Source organism: Protopterus annectens, chromosome 6.part0, assembly GCF_019279795.1.
Source record: "Protopterus annectens isolate FY-2018-M chromosome 6.part0, PAN1.0, whole genome shotgun sequence".
Classification (NCBI taxonomy): Eukaryota; Metazoa; Chordata; order Ceratodontiformes; family Protopteridae; genus Protopterus; species Protopterus annectens.
Genome location: NC_056737.1, coordinates 1,110,937,755 through 1,110,957,691, shown reverse-complemented (window position 1 = coordinate 1,110,957,691; position 19,937 = coordinate 1,110,937,755). Strand labels below are relative to the sequence as shown.

The 19,937-nt window shown below is 44.3% G+C and overlaps 1 protein-coding gene across 2 annotated transcripts in view; it reads right to left on the bottom strand.

The window, feature by feature from the left end:
- The window catches only part of LIN52 (lin-52 DREAM MuvB core complex component), an 890,573-nt gene that overhangs the window by 476,729 nt on the left and 393,907 nt on the right, over nucleotides 1-19,937 (bottom strand). Inside the window, exon 6 of one of the 2 annotated variants that reach the window (XM_044074725.1) lies at nucleotides 10,790-10,962. The exons of the other annotated variant lie outside the window; for it this stretch is intronic. Within the exon in view, the coding sequence (XP_043930660.1) occupies nucleotides 10,805-10,962 (158 nt within the window). The 3' untranslated portion in view covers nucleotides 10,790-10,804. Of the gene's footprint in view, nucleotides 1-10,789; nucleotides 10,963-19,937 lie in introns of those variants that run through there. 2 annotated transcript variants of the gene reach the window in all.

Here is a 19,937-nt window from a genome sequence, read left to right as displayed (position 1 = left end):
AAAGAGGCTCGAAACCTTGAGTGAATATCTAACGTGCAGTGCGACACAAAAGGATGCCAAAAGAGGCTGGAAACCTTGAGTGAATATCTAACGTGCAGTGTGACACAAAAGGATGCCAAAAGAGGCTCGAAACCTTGAGTGAACATCTAACGTGCAGTGTGACACAAAAGGATGCCAAAAGAGGCTCGAAACCTTGAGTGAATATCTAACGTGCAGTGTGACACAAAAGGATGCCAAAAGAGGCTCGAAACCTTGAGTGAATATCTAACGTGCAGTGTGACACAAAAGGATGCCAAAAGAGGCTCAAAACCTTGAGTGAATATCTAACGTGCAGTGTGACACAAAAGGATGCCAAAAGAGGCTCGAAACCTTGAGTGAATATCTAACGTGCAGTGTGACACAAAAGGATGAAGAACCACCCACATAGCAGCACCACAAATGTCATCCATTGGAGGGCCATAGAGCCCCAGTAGCATTGCCCTTCAGTCTGCAAAACAAATCCTTCCCTTTTAAACTATATACAAATAAAATGCAATCAGAAAGCCACTTAACTTTACCAACTGGGCTTTAGAGAAAGAGACAATCAACTGGATCCACTTTCTGAAGGGCTTGGTCCTGTCGAGATAACATCTCAATTGCCTATGAACGTCAAAACAATGAAGCAAATATTCTCCTTTGTTAGACAATTTTGGGAAATAGCCTGATTTTAAATTAGTCTCCATAGCCACCTTAGGCAAAAAAGCAGGATCTGTTCTGAGAGACACCTTGTCTTTATGAAAGATCAGATATGGAGGTACCAAGGATTAAGCATGCAGCTCTGACACACACCTGGCCAAAGTACCAGCCACCAAGAGCAGAGTCTTCCAAGATAGCAGTTTCAAGGAAACTGTTGTTGATTGCTCAAAATGAGGTCAAGCAAGCACTTGAAGCACAGAGGAGAGATCCCAAGGAGTAACACAGTCCTGCACAGAAAGCCACAACAAAATGTTCCCTTGAGAAAAAACCTTTAAAGCCACTACTGGCATTCTATCTCTACCAATGTAAAGGCTAGACATTTCTGCCAATTCTATCTCAAGATTGGAATAACTAGATCTTAAATAAAATAAGTTATAAAGAAAATGAAGGATAGCCTCCAACAGCACTGAAAAAGGGGTCCATACCCTTAGAATAAGCCCAAAGGGAGAATGGTTTCCACTTGCTAACTAGACTCTGTGCGGAGACAGCATCTAAGGGAAGGACAAAATGTGGACCACTTCATCTGAAACCTTGTGATCTCCGGCCATCACGAAAACTCGAGAAACCATGTAGTAAGTCTAAACATCTGAAGATCAGGTGAGTCCAAGCCCACCAGATGAGAAATGAGATCTGGAATGGGATCCAGAACCCAGGGCGATCACTTCAGAAGAGGCCACAGAAAGAGGAACCACACCTGTTGGGTCCAGAAAGGAGCAATGAGGATTATGGTTGCTCTGCAACAGGCAGCCTTCTGGAGGACATTTATTATTAATGAAGTTTGGGGATAAGCATAAAGGACACCTTGGGACAAAGCATACAGCACAGTGTCTCTAGGTGACCGTTTCTGTGGGGGAACCAAGGCATAACAACTGCTGCACCTGGTGTTGGATGGGTAGACAAACAAATCACAACAAGTTGTGCCCCAGCGCAGACAAATCTGCACAGCACCTCTTAGATTTAGGGACCACTCGTGAGGAAGAGTATTCCTGCTCAGACTGCCGCAAAAATGCTGGACTTCACTGGAATGTGCATTGCTAGCAGAAACTGTTGATACAAAATATCATTGTCAGACCCTCATGCTCTCCCAACAAAGAGGGTATGAGAAAGATCCTCCCTGTTTGTTTAGATACCAGATGACAAACCTATTGTCTGTCTGTCTGTACTGACATCACAGCCTTGGGGGAGAAGGGCTGGAAAAGCCTGCAAATTGAGGACTGCCCTCATCTCTAAGACACTGATGTGAAAATTGGCTTCGACAGTCAACCAGGTCCCCTGGATTGTCTTTCTTTCAAAATGCAACACCCCCCCCCCACCTGAGAAGGAAAGCATCCATTGTGATTGTACCCTGTTGGGCAACAGGAACAAAAGGTCTCCCAGCTGACACGAGGGGAGACTCCGCCCATCACTTGATTAAAGTCCAGCAGATTTGTGTCATTATTACTGGAAAATCCACAGGATGAGTCAAGTAGGACCATGGTGTTGTGAGTGTCCACTGTATAATCCTCATGTGGTACCTCAACTGGGGAACTAAACACATGGCTGCGGCCATGTGTCCTAAACATTTGAGAACCATGGGTGTCCAATATTTTCTCTCAGACTCTAAGGATGTCACGTGAAAGCAAAGGGTAGAGACACTGAGTGTTGGGAGGTTTGCAGTCTGAGACACCATGCCTAAGCACTCCAATATCTGGACTGGTTGAAAATTGGACTTCTGATGGTTTGTGTTGAATCCAAAGGAATGGCACAATTGCAGCAAGAAGTCCCTGGCCCTGACTAGTGGTACCCTCATAAAGGCAATGAGAAGCCAATCATACAGGGCAGGAAGACATGGACCCCTGCAGCTTAAGCCAGGCTGCCATGACTGCCATACAGTTGGTGAACACCCAGGGGGGTGTTGATTAGACCACAGGACAGCACTCTGAATTGGTAATGACTGGCTCCGAGCCAGAAGTGGAGAAACCTCCTGGACCACCTCAACATCTTTATATAACAGTAGGCATCCTTCAGGCCGATCGACCACATTCAATCACCCTTCCTCAACAGAGGCAGAATGGACTGCATTGCGACTATCCAGAATTTGGTCTGCTTCACAAAGTGAATTAATTTGCTCAAATTCAAGACTGGCCTGATGCACTTCTTATTTGGAATCAAAACAAATCTGGAACAGACCCTGGATTCAATTTTCTAACACTTTTTGGATTTCAGCAGCTGCCTCCCTTCTCTGACAGGATAGTATGTCTGGAAGGTATCAGGCATTCCCTTTTGGAGGAAGTAAGAATGGAATCAGTAGCCTCCGGATACGACACTTAACCATGTGTCTGAGGTGATGGCCTTCCAAGATTTCAGGTGTAGGGCCAAACGAACCCCAACTGGCTCCAGAGCTGGATAGTCAGGTACCTCTGTGGAGCTTGTGACTAACATAGTGTTCTGTAAATTGTGTAACTAAATAAGCCAGAGACCGTGTAACTAGATAAGTCAGAGGTTCAACCCCCAGCATATGAAACTTGTGTGCATGTCTGTGTACCTGAGATGTGTGTGTAATACTTAGTGCTGGATCCATTTCCCCTGAGAAGAATACATTTAACTCCAATCAAGGGCAGGTCATGCCTACATAAGCTGGTAGATGACTTTGAGAAGGTCACCAAAGCAAAGGATGAGGGCAACATGGTTCACAATGCCTTGACCTGGCAAAGGCATTTGACACAACATCCCACTTGGGCATAGTTGACAAACTCAGAAGTTAGATATAAACCCTTATGTTACCTGGTGGATAGCTAGCGGTCTCACAAACAGGACCAAGAAGTTAGAATTGGGGAGTCCAGCTCTATAAAGAGGACAGTCAAAAATGGAGTCCCTCAGGGATTGGTCTTGGGACTGCTCCTTACCGGCATTTACTTCTATGAAGTAAAGGTCAATATCACGGGCCTCTGGCTGACTAAATTTACAGAGGACAGCAAATTAGGAGCAGTCACTGATTCCCCCACTGACACAAATGTTCTCCAGGAAGGGCTGGCAGACAAATAACTGGTGTCAGAGCTAAAACAAAATGCCAAGAAATCCAAAATAGTATCCATTGGGAATTTATCCACCCCAAGTAACTAACATATTGACAACGCACTCCTAACAGCTGACCCAGTAATCAGTGACTTGAGGATATGCACAGACAAGTAACCTAACCTTTGATCATCACGTCTACAGCAGTAAAGAAATCATTCTATGTTGTGCAACTTACAAAGGTATGGCATCTAAGATCCAAGGAAGTCATATTTTCACTGTATTTGGCATTCATCAGACCTATCATTGAGTACAATGCCCCCTTCGGTATGTACTTAACTAAGCATACACAACAAATGGAGCATCCTCAGAGGTTCCTCACTAAAAGAATACAGGGTGTAAGTAACATATCCTATACAGACTGCCTCAAGGGTCTATTCCTGTAGCTGTCTTATATAGGCTGTTGAGGGGAAATCTATGTCTGGAATACAAGGCATTGTCAGACCACACTTTCATGGACCTCCTGAATATCCACAAAAAACAGTACCAGAATTAACCATTCTAAAGACTTAAACCTTGCCTGTTATATAAATAGGACCTGTTGGAGAGACAGATATGTATCACAGAAACTACCCCTTCCCTGGAACAGACTTCCTATCCATGTGAAGCAGAGGGCCTCCCAAACCCAATTCAAGTGCAACTTGGACAAATGGATGGGGAACAGGAAATTCATCCGTGGTTTGGCACCTATGTCTCTAATGGAAACAGGCAGCCTGTAAATGGTTCATTTCCCAGGTCCCTGCTTGTAAATGTTTCATCTCACAGGCCCCTGTTTACACTTATCAAGGGAACAAGAATTTGTCAGAGATTTGGGATGCAAGACTAGGCTTGAAAAGGCCTTTGTGGTCGTTAGCCTAGTAAACACCTACGAACGTTCCAATGAAAGCTCCATGGAAGCCCTGATTTGGCAGACCACCTCTGCCTCGCAGGTTCCCATTCTGGTTTCCTCCTTGCTGCTGGGGGAACTTTCTGCAAGAACATCCCGAAAAGGCTGTTGTGCTCTTCTACAGAGGAGGCGTTTCATCCCCTTCTGATTCCTGGAGAAGGTACATTAAAAGGGGTGGCAAAATGTACTCTGATGACAGACCGTGTTTTCCCATCCTGCCTGTTCCTGGTCAAGTTGTTTTTACCTTTAAGCCAGTAGAGTGAGAGGCCATTTTAAGGGGTATTAACAAATGCTGCCTTGAAGAAATTCACAAAGTTATAATGTCTTATCCAAGAGTGGTGAAGCACGGTGATGCCGTCATCTGCAGCCCGGAACACACCATCTGCTGCAATAGAAAGCAGATGCAAGGATACATCGGCAATACACTGCAACATGGACAATTGTATCGCTACAGTCTCTGGAGTCTGTTGTGTTTTAACCACTCCTGGCACCTCAGACACAATGTCTTGATGAAGTCTTGTCAAACGGGCAAGTTAGTTTAAAGCTCTTAGTGCAAATGGGACTGATGTGTAGGCGACTTCTTCATCCAGTCCAATGCCCTAGATTCCCTATTAGGAGGGTGACCTGATAAATTCTCTTTCGAAATGTTCTTTTTGGAGGCTGCCACCACAACAGTGGTATCAACGGTGGGACCCTTACTCCAATGCTGATGATCCATGGGAGGGGTCAAGTTTTTATCAAGTTTCTTGTGAAATGGCTTCACTGTCTCAGGCTCTCTCCAGGCCCTTTGAGATACCAAATTGATAAGTGCACCTAGAAGGGGATTACACAGGATTTGGATGGGCCCCCTCCAAAAGCCTACAAAAACACCGCCTCCTCTGCAGATAGGGCTTTAACCGCCCAACTCCTGAGGGTTGAGTTTGTAGAAACAGCTTCATAAGGTACCCGAAAGAGGCATCCTTGTAAGGGGGGTGCTGGGGACCCCTCTCCTTCCCCAAGGTCTGTATCCTTGGTGAGGGATTCTTTTAGGGAATCCAGGTGCCTCTCTTCTTGCACTGTTTCCTGCCAAGACCTTCCTGTCCAAGAGAATACAGAGTGAAGTGGAATAGGCCCCTGGCCTGTTCCACTTCACTCTGTATTCTCCTGGCCTGTTCCAGGAGAATACAGAGTGAAGTGGAACAGGCCAGGGGCCTTGGATGCAGGGTGGCCTGGAGGCTAGTTGGAGTGGACTGTCCCAGAGCAGGCTGATGAAAATTAGCAAACACAGACAAGGAGGAGGGATAGTGACTGGCACTGGTCACTCTGTCGCTGGATGGGAGAACATCCTCTGTACAATGTCAAATGCAGACACTGAAGCTGGCCACCTGAAGCCAGCACCCCTGGAATCCAAGGACATAAACTGTGGAGCTGCCCCAATGCAGACACCAGAGCTGAGCTGTCGAGAGCTGAAATGCAGAGAGAGACAGAGACAGATATAGATAGAGAGAGAATTTGGAAATGCGAAACATTGAACCTGACCCAGCAACCCTGGCTCTGAAGGGTCGGCTTCGAGACAGCTGGAGTCAAGAAGATCAATGCAGGGATGGGAGACAAAAATCAACCAAGTTGTCAAATCTGAAACAAATTTGATGGCGCCAAAGCCTCAGGTCTGGGACTTGAGGCTGAAGGGATTAGATCTCACTCTCCCCACCAACTGGACTGACTGAGATGAGAATACTATTGAGAGGGACTTGGAAGCTCCCCTGCATATAGGAAATTCCAAGGACTAGAACTGAACTGGAGAAGGTTAAATCTGGAGCAGACATGGACAGAACTCTGGAGAGAACTCTTGGAGAGTACAGGGAGAGAAAGATGACTAAATCCTGCCTGAGGGAGCCCCCCTCGACAAAAAAAGGGCTAAGGAAGCTAAGCATGAGGGAAGGAGCCAAGAGAGTTGTAGGAGATGTAGACCTTGAGATCTTCAGATCCTGATAGCTATAAGTAGGGGGATTCGTTCATTTACAGCCCCCTTGAAGAATCTGGGGTCCTTAGTTACCTCCTTCTGACCCAGATCACTTTTGTCATGTTTGCTAGATGAAGAACAGGAGGAATAATCTTCCAAGCTGATAAATGTTTTTTAGTACCAGCTTGTTCCTCCTTTCATTAATGGCCCTGGAGCCAAAGCTATCACAAACGAGTCATACTGAGTCTCCAGGTGCGCAAGTCTGACACAGAGGATGCACTGATCATGTGAGTGCTGAAAGGGAAGTTTATAGCCACACACCACGCACTTTTTAAATCCTTTCTCCACCCTCAACAACAAGGTAAAAACACAGCTTCACTAAAAGAGAGATACTAAACGCAACTACAAAAAAGAATACACCAGATACTACAATGCATGAAAAGTCCGCTAATATTAATATCATACACTCTTACCTAACCCTACCACTACACCAACTAAAAACAATACATAAACTACAAAAAATATGTACTAAGTATCAAATACCCTACATTATAAAAAGGATAGATAAGAAACAAGATAAAAATACACTCTATAAATTGCAAAGCAAAGGATACAACTGCAATGGAGATCAAGCTGCTATCCCAGAAGGCAACAAACAAGATTTGTGGTTAGTTTGTCAGTGTTAGGTACTGTGTGAAGGGGGGGGGGAGAGCTCAGGGAGCTGAATTATTTTGGAAAGGGACAGTCTCAGATCTGAGTCTGATCAGATAATCCACAGGTTGAACCCTGATGGAAAATACAGCAGCGGATCATTTTTTGCACTACAGTTCTTGTTTCATCAAATGTTACTGTGAGGGTTGCTGAAAACCAGCTTGATCCAGGAGAATTTACCCAACAGGTACTGCTGGACATCTTCAAGTACTGAAAGCATCATTCAAGTCAGGGAACTTAAAGTGTACACCAGCTCCATTAGTCCAGATTCATAAATCTCTAACTATGACTGATATTGCCAACATCCTAGCAGATAGGTTCAGTGCTAACTTTACCCCCCTCTCACCCCCTAAAGGGCCCATCTCTATACCGGAAGAATGCAAAGTTCCTGTAATCACGGCTGCACAAGTAAAAACCACACTCTCCAAAGCCAAGAACACGGCATCCATGGGACCTGACAACACCCCAGGCTGCATTCTACATGAACTACAGAATGGACCGGCACCACCACCTAAGTTCCATGTTCAATCATAGCCTCACCTCAGGCTTTGTACCCACTGAATGGCACAGCAACAGTTATCCCACTCCACAAAGGGGGAGCCACCATGGACCCTGGGAACTATTGCCCCATTAGCTTGATGAGCCTGGTCTGCAAGGCCATGAAAAGTATCATCATGGAACTTATAAACAAAGACACTGGTAATTTCCAAACTCTGGACTCCACCCAGTTCGGATTTGCAAAATGCAGATCATGTCTCCTAAACCTGATAGACTTCTTTGAAGCAGTCTCCAAAGCCTCAGACGAGGGTAAGGTGGTTCACACAGCCTATCTAGATCTCGCCAAGGCTTTTGACACCATCTCCCACTCTGGAATTATAGACAAACTCACTAAACTAGGTATAAATCCCTATGTCACAAGATGAGTTGCCAACTGGCTCACTGACAGAACCCATACTGTGAAAGTAGCAGACTCCAAATCCGACTTCAGACCAGTGACAAGTGGAGTACCACACGGTTCAGTCCTGGGTCCTCTCCTGTTTGGTATCTACTTCTCTAAAGTACAGGCTAACAGAGAAGGTCTTTGGCTAATGAAGTTCGCAGATGACTGCAAACTAGGAGCCATAATCGAAACTCCTAATGATGTGGACATCCTACAAAAGGGCCTCACTGAGACAAATGCCTGGTGTCAAAGTCATGGCCTCAAGCTCAATGCCAAAAAGTGCACCGTCATCCCCTTTGGTAAAAATTATGTACCCATGAACTACCTCATAGCGGTAGTCTACTTAACACCAAAAGTGTGATAAGAGACCTTGGGACACAGGTGGACAATAGTCTCTCCTTTGATAATCACATTGCCACAGTAGTCAGAAAATCCTTCTACGTGGCACACCTCATCACAAAAGGTTTCTCATCCAGGAAAAAAGAGGTCATTGTTCCCCTCTACTCGTCACTCATTAGACCCATTATAGAGTACAACACCCCTTTTGGTATGTACCTCACAAGACATCTACAACAACTGGAAAGGCCACAGAAATACCTCACAAAGAGAATTACCGGCCTCAAACAGATGCCCTATACAGACCGTCTCAAAAAACTCCAGCTTTACTCCGTAGCATATCGTCTACTCAGAGGCGATCTCTGCCAACCATACAAAGCTATGTCAAACCCAGAGCTGTTGGCCATGTTTCACTTAAAGAAATCCCAATCCCTCCGAGCTACACTCTCTAGGGACATAAACCTTGTCACCAGAATAAACAGAACACGCTGGAGGGATAGATTCCTGTCCCAGAGACTTCCCATACTCTGGAATAAACTATCTATCTATGTCAAACAAAGCTCCTCATTAGCACTCTTCGAGAAAAATCTTGATGATTGGATGGGAAATAGGAAATTCACCCTGGGGATCACTTCTGTGGCTCTGCTCGACTGGGGCACAGGACAATAATTTTCTTGGGTGGCGAAAGCCAGGGTACCGTTTTGTCTAGGCTTATATAGGCCCATGGGCCAGCAGCCTAGTACCTACCTATGACCTAAATGACCAGAGTTTGAATAGTGGCGTGGGTACCTGCTGGAGCCAGCAGGGATGGAATGACAAGACTAAGGCTGCTTGCCTCTCCCAGTTGGGGGGGGGGCTGCAGAGAGGACATGCAGACAAAGCTATAATGCACATCTAACACTGGTGGAAGCTTGGAGCAGAGAACAGTAGCTGGGCTGAGAAAACAGGTGGGTCTGTGGGCATACAGTCACTGAGCCTGGAGCAGGGTTACTTCCAGTAACTGCTCAACTCATCCTCCAGTGTGACAGCAGTATGTGGGGGGAAGGTGCCTGCAAACCTCCAGCACTTGGGAGGGTGCCTGTTGCCAGCAAGACACCAGTACATGGGTGGGGGGCCTGCGCTAGCACACAGGAAGGGGCGGGTTCTGACACGACACCAACACAAGAGAGGGGTTGGGCTCCAGCATGATGACAGTACTTAGGAGGGTGGGGTGTTGGCATAATGTCAGCATGTGGGGGGTGCAAGTATATTGCCAGAATGTGGGGGAATAGTGCCATCATGATGTGAGCACACAGTGGGGCAGGCACCAATATGATGTAAGCACATAGTGGGGCAGGCACCAATACGATGCAAACACGGGGGGGGGGCAGGAAAAATACGATGCAAGCACATAGGGAGCAGGTACCAATACGATGGGAGCACATGGGGGGCAGTCACCAATACGACACAAGCACATGGGGGGCAGGCACCAATATGACACAAGCACATGGGGGCAGGCACCAATATAATGCAAGCACATAGAGGGGCAGGCACCAATATGATGCAAGCACATATGGCGGCAGGCACCAACATGATGCACGCACACAGGAGGGCAAGTACCAATACAATGCAAACACATAAGGGGGCAGGCACCAATGCATTGGGAGCACATGGGGGGCAGGCATCAATGCATTGGGAGCACATGGGGGGCAGGCACCAATACAATAGGAGCACAAGAGGGCAAGCACCAATACGATGGGAGAACATGGGGGCAGGCACCAACACAAGGGGAGCACATGGGGGGCAGGTACCAACACAGGGGGAGCACATGGGAGGCAGGTACCAATATTATGGGAGCACAAAGGGGGCAGGCAACAATACAATAGGAGCACGTGGGGTGCAAGCACTGATACAATGCAAGCACATGGGGGACAAGCACTAATACAATGTAAGCACATGGGGGTAGGCACTAATATAATGCAAGCTCATAAGGGGCAGGCACCAATATGATGGGAGCACATAAGGGCGCAGGTACCAAAACGATAGGAACATATGAGAGCAGGTGCCAATATGATGGGGTTATACAGGGGGCTGGCAGCAATATGACTCTAGCACTTACAGTGACGCATTACACCAGCCCACAACTTGCTAAAGCTAGGCCTGCCTCTGCATGCAGTAATGGTGGTTACAGGGTCACTCACCTCCTGCAGCAGCCTCACTGTCACCAGTCTTGAAGGTAGCCAAATAACCTTAGCCCAGGGAGGGTAAACATCAAGTGTGAACAATCAGAATAAGGGCCTGCAGGGTGGAGTGAAATGTCGCTCAGGGATGCAACACTGCAGCAAGGGTAAGAACAACTCCAACCCAGCAAGAGAGAACCTGTAGCAAAAAAAAAAAAAAAAAAAAATATATATATATATATATATATATATATATATATATATATATATATATATTATAGTGTCACCTAAAATGTTGATATTCACATTTAAACAAAGTTATAAATGTGCTTTCAGAACAGGAGCAACAGTATAATCCCACCATAAAATTATATTCAAGAGGAAAACAAAATCTAATAAAGGCTCTGCTGTACACATGACCAGTACTTTAAGCTTCCTCAAGAAACACAAGAGTGGGTGAGGGGAGGGAAGGATCACCATCAGTTCATCTGGAAGAGCAGCTTATACATAATAGTGTTCCATACTTCTGGAAATAAGTGGTAGGAAAAACTAAATCAAATTCCTTTCATCGGCCCTGGAAATGCTTATCCAGCTGCACTCACATTCCAATGGCTTTTTAAAAAAACAATGAACAATCAAATAAAAAATGCATTTTGACAAAGACAACTACAAAGAAAGACATTTTGGGAGAATGCAGTGCACAGGGACACAGGCTTATTTGCTATAAAAAAAACCCACATATAATTTACTTCTTTACTACATAAACTAAAGAAAAAAAAGAGAACCAGAGGAGAAAACATACTACAAAATCCTACAGAACAGTAAGCTTCTTCTGACAGGCTGTATCTGTGTAATGCAGAGAATGAAGCTGAGACAAACAGCAAGATCACTGAATCTTACAGGTAACATAAACTGCCCGACTTATTCTACTATTAGTAGACTAAAAGCAGAAAACTCATTGAAATGACCAGCCAGTTCATTAGTATGGAAACATTGGGCTGCAGATGTCTACATGCGCTGCCAGTAAGGCACAAGAATGGGTCAGCGACCCTGAAAAGACTATACTCTTCAGGGATTTCCATGGCACGTGGCACGGCCAAGCTCCTGCATTCCCCCAAAGAAATAGGGCTACGAGGTCTGTGGCCTTCACTGCATAACCAAATAGACAGATGATTGATTCTTAAGCGCGTTACAAGATAACAGCACTTGATTAATAGTCATTAACTGCCTCAGTTATACCCAAGGGAGACTTTCACAAGTAATACTTATGCAAATACTTTAAAATTAAAGAGGGCGATGTCCAACCCCTGGGTCTGAAGAGAGACAGAAAGAGAAAGATAGCAACACATTTAAATATAATTTTTTTTTTTAAATATTAGAGTTAGCTCAAGTAGAGCACAGTGGTCTAAGGCAGTGAGTGATGAATCTGGAAACCTAGGCCCTATGACATTCATCATTTACAGTAATGATAAGAAGCAACTTACTCAGTTTGTCACCATTCCTAGGCCATCCATGAAGTCAAAAAGAGAGTCACCCCACTTATCAAGTAAAAGCTAAATAAAGGAGAAACAGTCTTCTACACAGAGCCAGAAACTCTATTTTAACCTAATGACACAGGAATGCTGCAATGCCTTTAACTTGTTCAAGCATAATGTCGCCACTTTTCACCTAAGTAATGATGTGTGGTTCCAGTACTAGCTATTTGATAACATCATGACGTGGGATTGGTCTTTCATGTTAGGTAGGCTTTAACAATTTAAAACAGTATTTCTGTGAATGCCTCAAACAAATGCAAGATGCACAATGAATACGTCCAGATGACCTAATCCTCATCTACACCACAAATGCATACACTGAAAGGACTACCTGCCCACAACACTCAAATGAAAAACAAAAGCCCTGATGTGAGGGAATACATCCATTCCATTGTTGGGTCTATGCACCACATACCTTGATTAATTGGCTGCTGCTGCAGGAATGGTATGGCTACACTTTCTCAGCATACACAATGTCAAGAAATACTTTACATGCTACGTGGGCATGCAAGTTTCATTAATAATAAAATGCACTTTGCATAACCATCCAATTTTGATGCATTCAGCTATTATTTTTTAAGTACATCTGTTAACCGGTTAAGTGAAGAGGAAAACTAAACAGAAATGCTGACTGCAATTGTAGCTGGGTAATCTGAAATCAAGAAAACAGCTGCTTTAAAAGCACCTATTTCAGGGGGTTAAAATTAAGCCAGAGCATAAGTGCATTTGTGAGGAATTACTGGTCTGCTTAATTGCTCATGAGCAGACCTCTGAACTGTTCCAGATTCTGCAGAACGTGTCAGAATTTGCCTCATTTTTGTCCTGCTCCTCCTGAAATTTTTTTTTCTGGTAAATTACTGAGGATTAGAGTCAGTCAATAATGCCAGACATTGGAGTTTACTACTTCTTAGTACTCAGAAAATTCACTCTGATGGAAAACCTCTTGGGTTACTATCTTTTTAAGTGACTCAGAATAATATTAAAAAAAAAATTGTCCCTCATTTTTGGCCACTGTTCAGAATTCCTGAATAAAAAAAGTTAAGAGGTATACCCATGCCTACTGTGGCAACTTAAATTAACATGTAAATGAGCAGTAAACTAGTGACCCACGTGCAGTTCCACACATTGCTACAAAGGTGCTGAATAAAAACTATACAAAACTGAATAGAAGGTATGGAAATCACCAACACCCCAATCATTAATTCATCTTGCTGAAATTAACAGCTTTATTAATTAGATAATGACCTGCCTTTAAACAGAAAAAGCAAACCTGTAAAAGGGAACAAACAATCCCATCTTAACTGTATTCCATTCATAACGAAAATTATCCTTTTTATATGCTATATGTAAACTGAAGCATAGTTCTGCTCAGCTGCTATCAGCTAAGCTTTGCTAGAAGGATAAAAGTCTGGTTGAAAAACTGCATATGATACTTGCAGCAAACCATAAGAGGGAAAAACAATACACTGTTAATAATGTGTTAAACTATTATCTGAAGTTGTTCAACTGTGTAAGTATTCCTGCTGTACTTGTATGCATTACTGATAGATCTTGTACATATTAAGCACACTTAGCTTACCAACTCTGTAAATTTAAAAATCTGCAGTGCTCAGTGGTTTTGACCTGATTTTGTACTTGCACGATGTCTTTAAAATGAGTACGAAAAGGTCTGTACATACACAAGCATGTGGATATACGAAACTAACAGCAAAGCCATAAAAAGAAAGGCTCAGCACCTCATTGTAAAAAAAAAAAAAAATTTTACTCCAAGTATGGGACAGACTGCTCTGTTTTTGGCAAAAGTCTTCCTTAGACATAGAAAGAGAACATGCATCCACTGTACAAATAAACAGTTAGAGATCAATCACATGATTTAACCCACATGCTGAAAAGAAGTTATGTACTCAGCATAATGCTCCATCTGTGTTTCTCATTTTCCTTTTTACTCAACAACTGGGTTCGAATCCAATCCTCGTATCAGACTCGGACATTATTTTCAGCTCATAGCCACTAACAATCTCTCGAGATCCTCCCTTACCCATAATTCTCTATCCCCTAACAGATCTTGTTTACTGACTTACAGCATAAAGGAAAATATTAGCAGCATATTAACAGAAAACCATATATGGAGCTCAACATAAGGAATAGTGGTTCCCTTATAAAGTTTCGTTCTTCCAGGAAGTCATTAGCTCAAAGGTAGGGGATGGTGGGAGGGAAACTGAGGAAGAATAAAAATGGCTAACACAGATGGAACATTACGGTGAGTACATGACTTCTTTATCTGATGTTGTCGATTTTCATTCATTTCTCAACAAATGGGGCACAGTCCCAGCTACCTCAAATCCCGGGAGGACTCTAACACGAAGGACATTCCTGAGCACAGTTGAACCAAAGGCTGCTCTTCCCCACCAGACCAGATCCAATATGTAATCAGTAATAAAGGAATAAGGATTAGCCCAAGTAGCGGACGCACATATATTGTCCATGAATGCTCTGGGGAAAAGAATACTGAAAACGGTGCCATGGACCTGGTTGACTGGGCTCTCAATGGTTTTGGTAAAGAAAGGCTTAATTTGTTGCAGAGAAAGGAAATACAATCTGTAAGCCACTTGACTAAGGTTATCTTTGTGACTAGTTTGCCCAATTTAGAATCCATAAATGAAACAAATAATTGATCTGTTTTTCTAAAATGTTTTGTTCTGTGCAAGTAAAAATGCAACTGTGTGTGAACGTCCAGTATGTGTAACATATACTTACCTTTGTTTGTAAAATTTGGAAAGAAAGCTGGGAAATAAATAGACTGGTTGACTTTTGATTATGAAACCACCATAGGAAATACTAAGTAAGGAGGTTTAGAAGCCAATGCTTGAAGCTCTGAAAGTCTTCTAAGAAGTGATGGTTACCAAAATAATTTTCCAGGTTAAGACACCAACTTGCATTTTAGCTGCTGGTTGGAAAGGTGAAGGAATCAAGGACAGTGTTACCAAATTTAAATCCGATGAAGGGGTTGGATCTTTATAAGGGGGTCTCAAAAGAAGGGGACTTCCCAAAAAGTCTTTACAGAGTTTAGATTAAGTCAAGGAGGAATCTTAACCTCAAACATGAAAATTAGGAGGAATCTTAATCTCAAACATGAAAATTAGAAATAGCGGCTAGTTGAACTCTAATGGTTGAGGAATTGGCTCCTTCATTGAAAATTGTTGCTAAAAATTCAACGACACTATGTACTGGTGCTGTAAGGGGGGGGCAATATGTTTCTGTTGCACATAAAAAAAAAATCTCTTCCATTTACTTCTGTAAAGTTGCCTTGTAGAAGGTTTGTGGGAAGACAAACGTATTGGACAAACAAGGAAGGAGAGCTTATGTTGTCTGGCTATTAATGGAAGTGGCGAAACCATGCGGTCAGTGTTAGGTTTGAAATATCAAAATTAATCATACCTGTTGTATGAGACCGACAGTCCGTAATTGGACACAGATTCCAAGGAGGGTAGATGAAATGAGGCCAAAAGAAGAGAAACCAAATTTGTCAAGGCCAGTAAGGGGCAATGACAATGACTTTTCGCTTCAACTGGGATGCTTTCTGAAGAAATTTGGGCATTAAGGGAATTGGAGGATTAGCATATATAGGAGACGGGGGGGGGGGCAATTGTGCAGGAGAGTGTCTCTCGGTGACTCCCCTGGCGGGGGAATTAGGGCAAAGAACCTGCTGCACTTGTTTTTTAGGGGAGACACATATAGGTCGCAGCATGGCTGGCCCCATTGACAAAAAATCTTCTCCGCCACATTGTTGCTGAGAGACCTGTGAGATAGTAGAATGGAACTGCTCAACTTGTCTGCTATCACACTGGATTTCCCCAGAATGTACGTTGCCATCAGAAATCAGCTGGATCAGATCGCCCATTGCCAAACTCTGAGAGCTTCTCAACATAAGAGGTAAGATCTGGTTCTTCCTTGTTTGTTGATGTACCAAACCACGGACATATTATCTGTCTGAATCACAATTGTCCCACAAGGGAGATGGTCTTGGAAGGCCTGTAACACCAAGAGCACTGCTCTCATTTCCATGACAATGATATGCAAATCGACCTCATCGGGGGACTATGTGCCTTGGACTGCATTTCCCAGAAAGTGTGACCCCCCAAGTCTGGGATGTGTTCGTGGTCACTATGACCTTAGGTTGAGGAAGAATGAGGGGACTGCCTTGTAGAACTTGATCTGAGTGGATCCACCACCAAAGGAATCTTTTGCATGCTTGGGTAATTCTTATCTAAGCAGACGTGCTGATGAAGAATGGACCACTGATTTGCTAACATCCACTGAAGAATCCTCATATGAAATCTTGCTAATGGAACTAGGACTATAGCCACAGACATTGATCCCAAGGCTTGTAGGATTAATCGGGGTAATATTGCGAAGCTGTGAATTATTTTCCTGACTTGGACTCTGATAGTCTATACCCTTGACAGAGGAAGACAAAGTGTCACGTATACTGTGTTGAACATAGCTTCTGTGAATTCCAGTGCTTGAGATGGTTCTAACTGAGATGGGAGCAAATTTGGAGTACCTGGTCTCAAGCTCTTATCAGTAGATGTCCGGTCTGGCCCATTAATCAGCCAGTCATCCAAGTATGGACACACTCAGAATTCCTGTACTCTCAAGTGAGCTGCTACTGCTGCCATGCATTCGATGAACATCCTGGGGGCTGTGGTGAGGACAAAAGGGCAGTGCTCTGAACTAGTAATGGTTGGCTTCCAGCCTGAAGTATACATTCCTTCTGGATTCTCTGTTTATTTTTATATGATAGTAGGCATCCTGAAGGCAGCACATCCAGTTGTCCTTGCAAATAAAGGGCAGAATGGACTGAACTGGGACCATCTGGAACTTGGTGTGCTAAACTGATTTGTTCAGATTGCCGAGATCAAAAACTGGGCTCCAGTCCCTTGTTTTCTTTGGCACTAAAAAGAAACTTGAGTAAGTTACAGATTCTACCTGGTGTGGTGAGACCTCCTGAATGACTCTTTCCTAGCAGCTTTTGTATTTCTAGTACTGCTGCTTTCCTTTGACTGGCTGGAACATTGGAAATTTTGCATACAGGTGGAGATGGTAGTGTAAAGGGAATTATATAACCTCTGGAAATAATCCTGAGTGCCTTCTGTGTGGAGTCTGCATGTCCTCCCCGCGGTCGAGTGGCCTCCGAAAGACATGCATGAATGGGCGTGCCTTCGCCGAAGGTTGGGCATCAGGCTGGCAACTCGGCACCATAAAAAATCTACTGCCAATCATTAGCGGACCGGAGTTCTGCTGTGGTGACCCCTAACCGGGAAAAGCCGAAAAGACAAGCAACAACAACAACAACCCATGTATCTTTTCTAATGTCTAGTCAGGCTCTCTGGGTGCAGGGATAAATGACCCCAACTGCCTCCAGAGGTGGAAAATAGGCCCTCCTTTCAGGAGCCTTGGTAGGGTCTGTCGGAGAAGGGAATCTTTGGACCCCTTGTTCTGCGGGCCTCCTTTGCTGTGTGGGTAGTGTCTTCCATTTGAGTTCCCCTCTCTTCCCCTGGAGGAACCATCTCCATGGGGATCTTGGAAAGGACACTGGGACATTTCTGAACCACATTTTCCAACATACTCATTGATTCGTGGAAAAGGTCCTTTGAGGAGTCAAAAAATGTACTCCAACTGCAGAAAAAGTTTTTCCATCTTGCTTGCACTTGGACTGTGTGTTCTTAACTTTAGGGCCGAACAAAGAGCTTCCATCAAAAGAAGCACTAATGAAACAGGACTTGGAGGGCTCTGCAAAGTCACACAAGTGCATCCAGGTGTGCCTCCTATTATAAATGCTTGAACTCACCACCCTTGGGGTACCTTCAGCCACATGGGAGAGAAGCTTCATGGACAATTTACTAATTGATAGTAGGATAGCCAACTAAAAGGCCACAGAAAACTAAGCCTCAGGAGTACTGCTCCCAGACGGAGTTTAAAAGTTCCTTAATCAGATCCCTCTGTAATCTTGTCAAGTGTGCCAAATAATTCCATGATCTGAGTACAAAGGTAGCTGAAACATACACACACTTCCCAAATCTGTCCAACTCCACTGTCTTCATGTTAGGAGGATGGACAGAAGAATTCTGCTCCCCATGTTCTTTCTTGGTGGCCACTGCCATGACCGTGGCATCTACGGGTACTCCCTTGCTCCAAAATTCCTTTCCTGCAGGTGGTGCTAAAATCTGGTCTGGTCTTTTGGGGATTGGCTCAACTGTGTCTGGTTCCTTACATGCCTGCCTATAGATCAAATCAATGAGCTCATCGGTGGGCAGACTCCCCCAGGAGGTAGACAGGCCAGGTCCAAAGGCCTCCAGGAATACTGCTTAAGGATCTCTAAGATGACTCCAAATGAGAAGCTTCAGGTGGAGATCTTGAGGACCCATCCCCATCATCGAAATTAGTATCTTCAAGTATGAATTCCTGAGGAGAGTCCAAGCACCTCCTGCTGCACTTTTTCTTCCTAGGGACTTTTTCAGTGGGATGTTCCAGAGAAGTATCGGAAGAAATAGTAATATCCTGCAGGGTAGCCTGGAGACTTTGGGCTGGCTGTCCCCGTCGAGTGGAATGATGGGGGTCAAGGTGCGGATACATACGGGATTCAGAGGAGAGGAACAGTCTGTCCTGCAGAAGCAGAGAACATTCTCCACACCACCTCAAAGGCAGAAAGCTCTGGGTAGAAGGAAGTCAACTGAGTTGGGAAAGCCAAGCTTATGACCCACTGGCACCCCCTGCCCAAATGGCAATCCACTCGAGGCAGTGGTCGGAGCTGAGCTATAAAATGCTGAATCTCTGAGGGGCAGAGATGGCTCTGACAACTTTGGAGTTGACTCTAAACCTTGGATCAGACAAGGGCGCTTTGGCTCAGAGAGTCCAGCTCCGAAGCACTTGGAGCCGACACCCTCAGAGAATGCCTCAGAGCCGAAGATACTATATTCTTTGGATCTGAACAAGAAAGACCTGGGAGACCCGAATCCAAGGGCTCCAAAACGACAAGCCAGATCAGAGAAGGAGCCGAGATCAGTAGTGCAGTACTAGTAAGGGCTTCCTGACCCAAGGTGGTAGGAGCTGAAAGAACTCCCATCTGAATCTGCACCAAGAGAACGTTCTCATCATTTTATCCACATCAGCCTCAGTCAAGCTTCTGGAAGAATGATGCTACTAAGGGAGACATAGAGTGCCGATGGAATTCCAAAAAAGGACATGGTACTTGAGTGTGTACCAGGTCTATGATGGGAGAGTAATGGGTCCTAGGTAACGACTTTGGATCCACAAGGATAGGATCCAAGGCAGTCTATTTATTTTCCAATGTGGGCTTCGGGGAAGGAGCAGGCATCGGATCCAATTTCTTAAGCTTTTTCTTAGGAGGTTCTATCATTGGATCTGAAGATGGGGTTGAAGATCTAAACGGACACGAAAGTTTACCAGAAAGCTCCTTTTGTTTAGGTTTGGTAGGCTGAGCCCCAGATAGAGCTTTTGAGAAGTAGGAAGGTAGCAAACCTTTTCAAATCAGGTTTTCTTTTCCTGTCCACAATGGCCTTAGGATTAAATGACTTGCAAATTTTGCAATCTGAAAGTGTTCTAGGCCTACGCAATA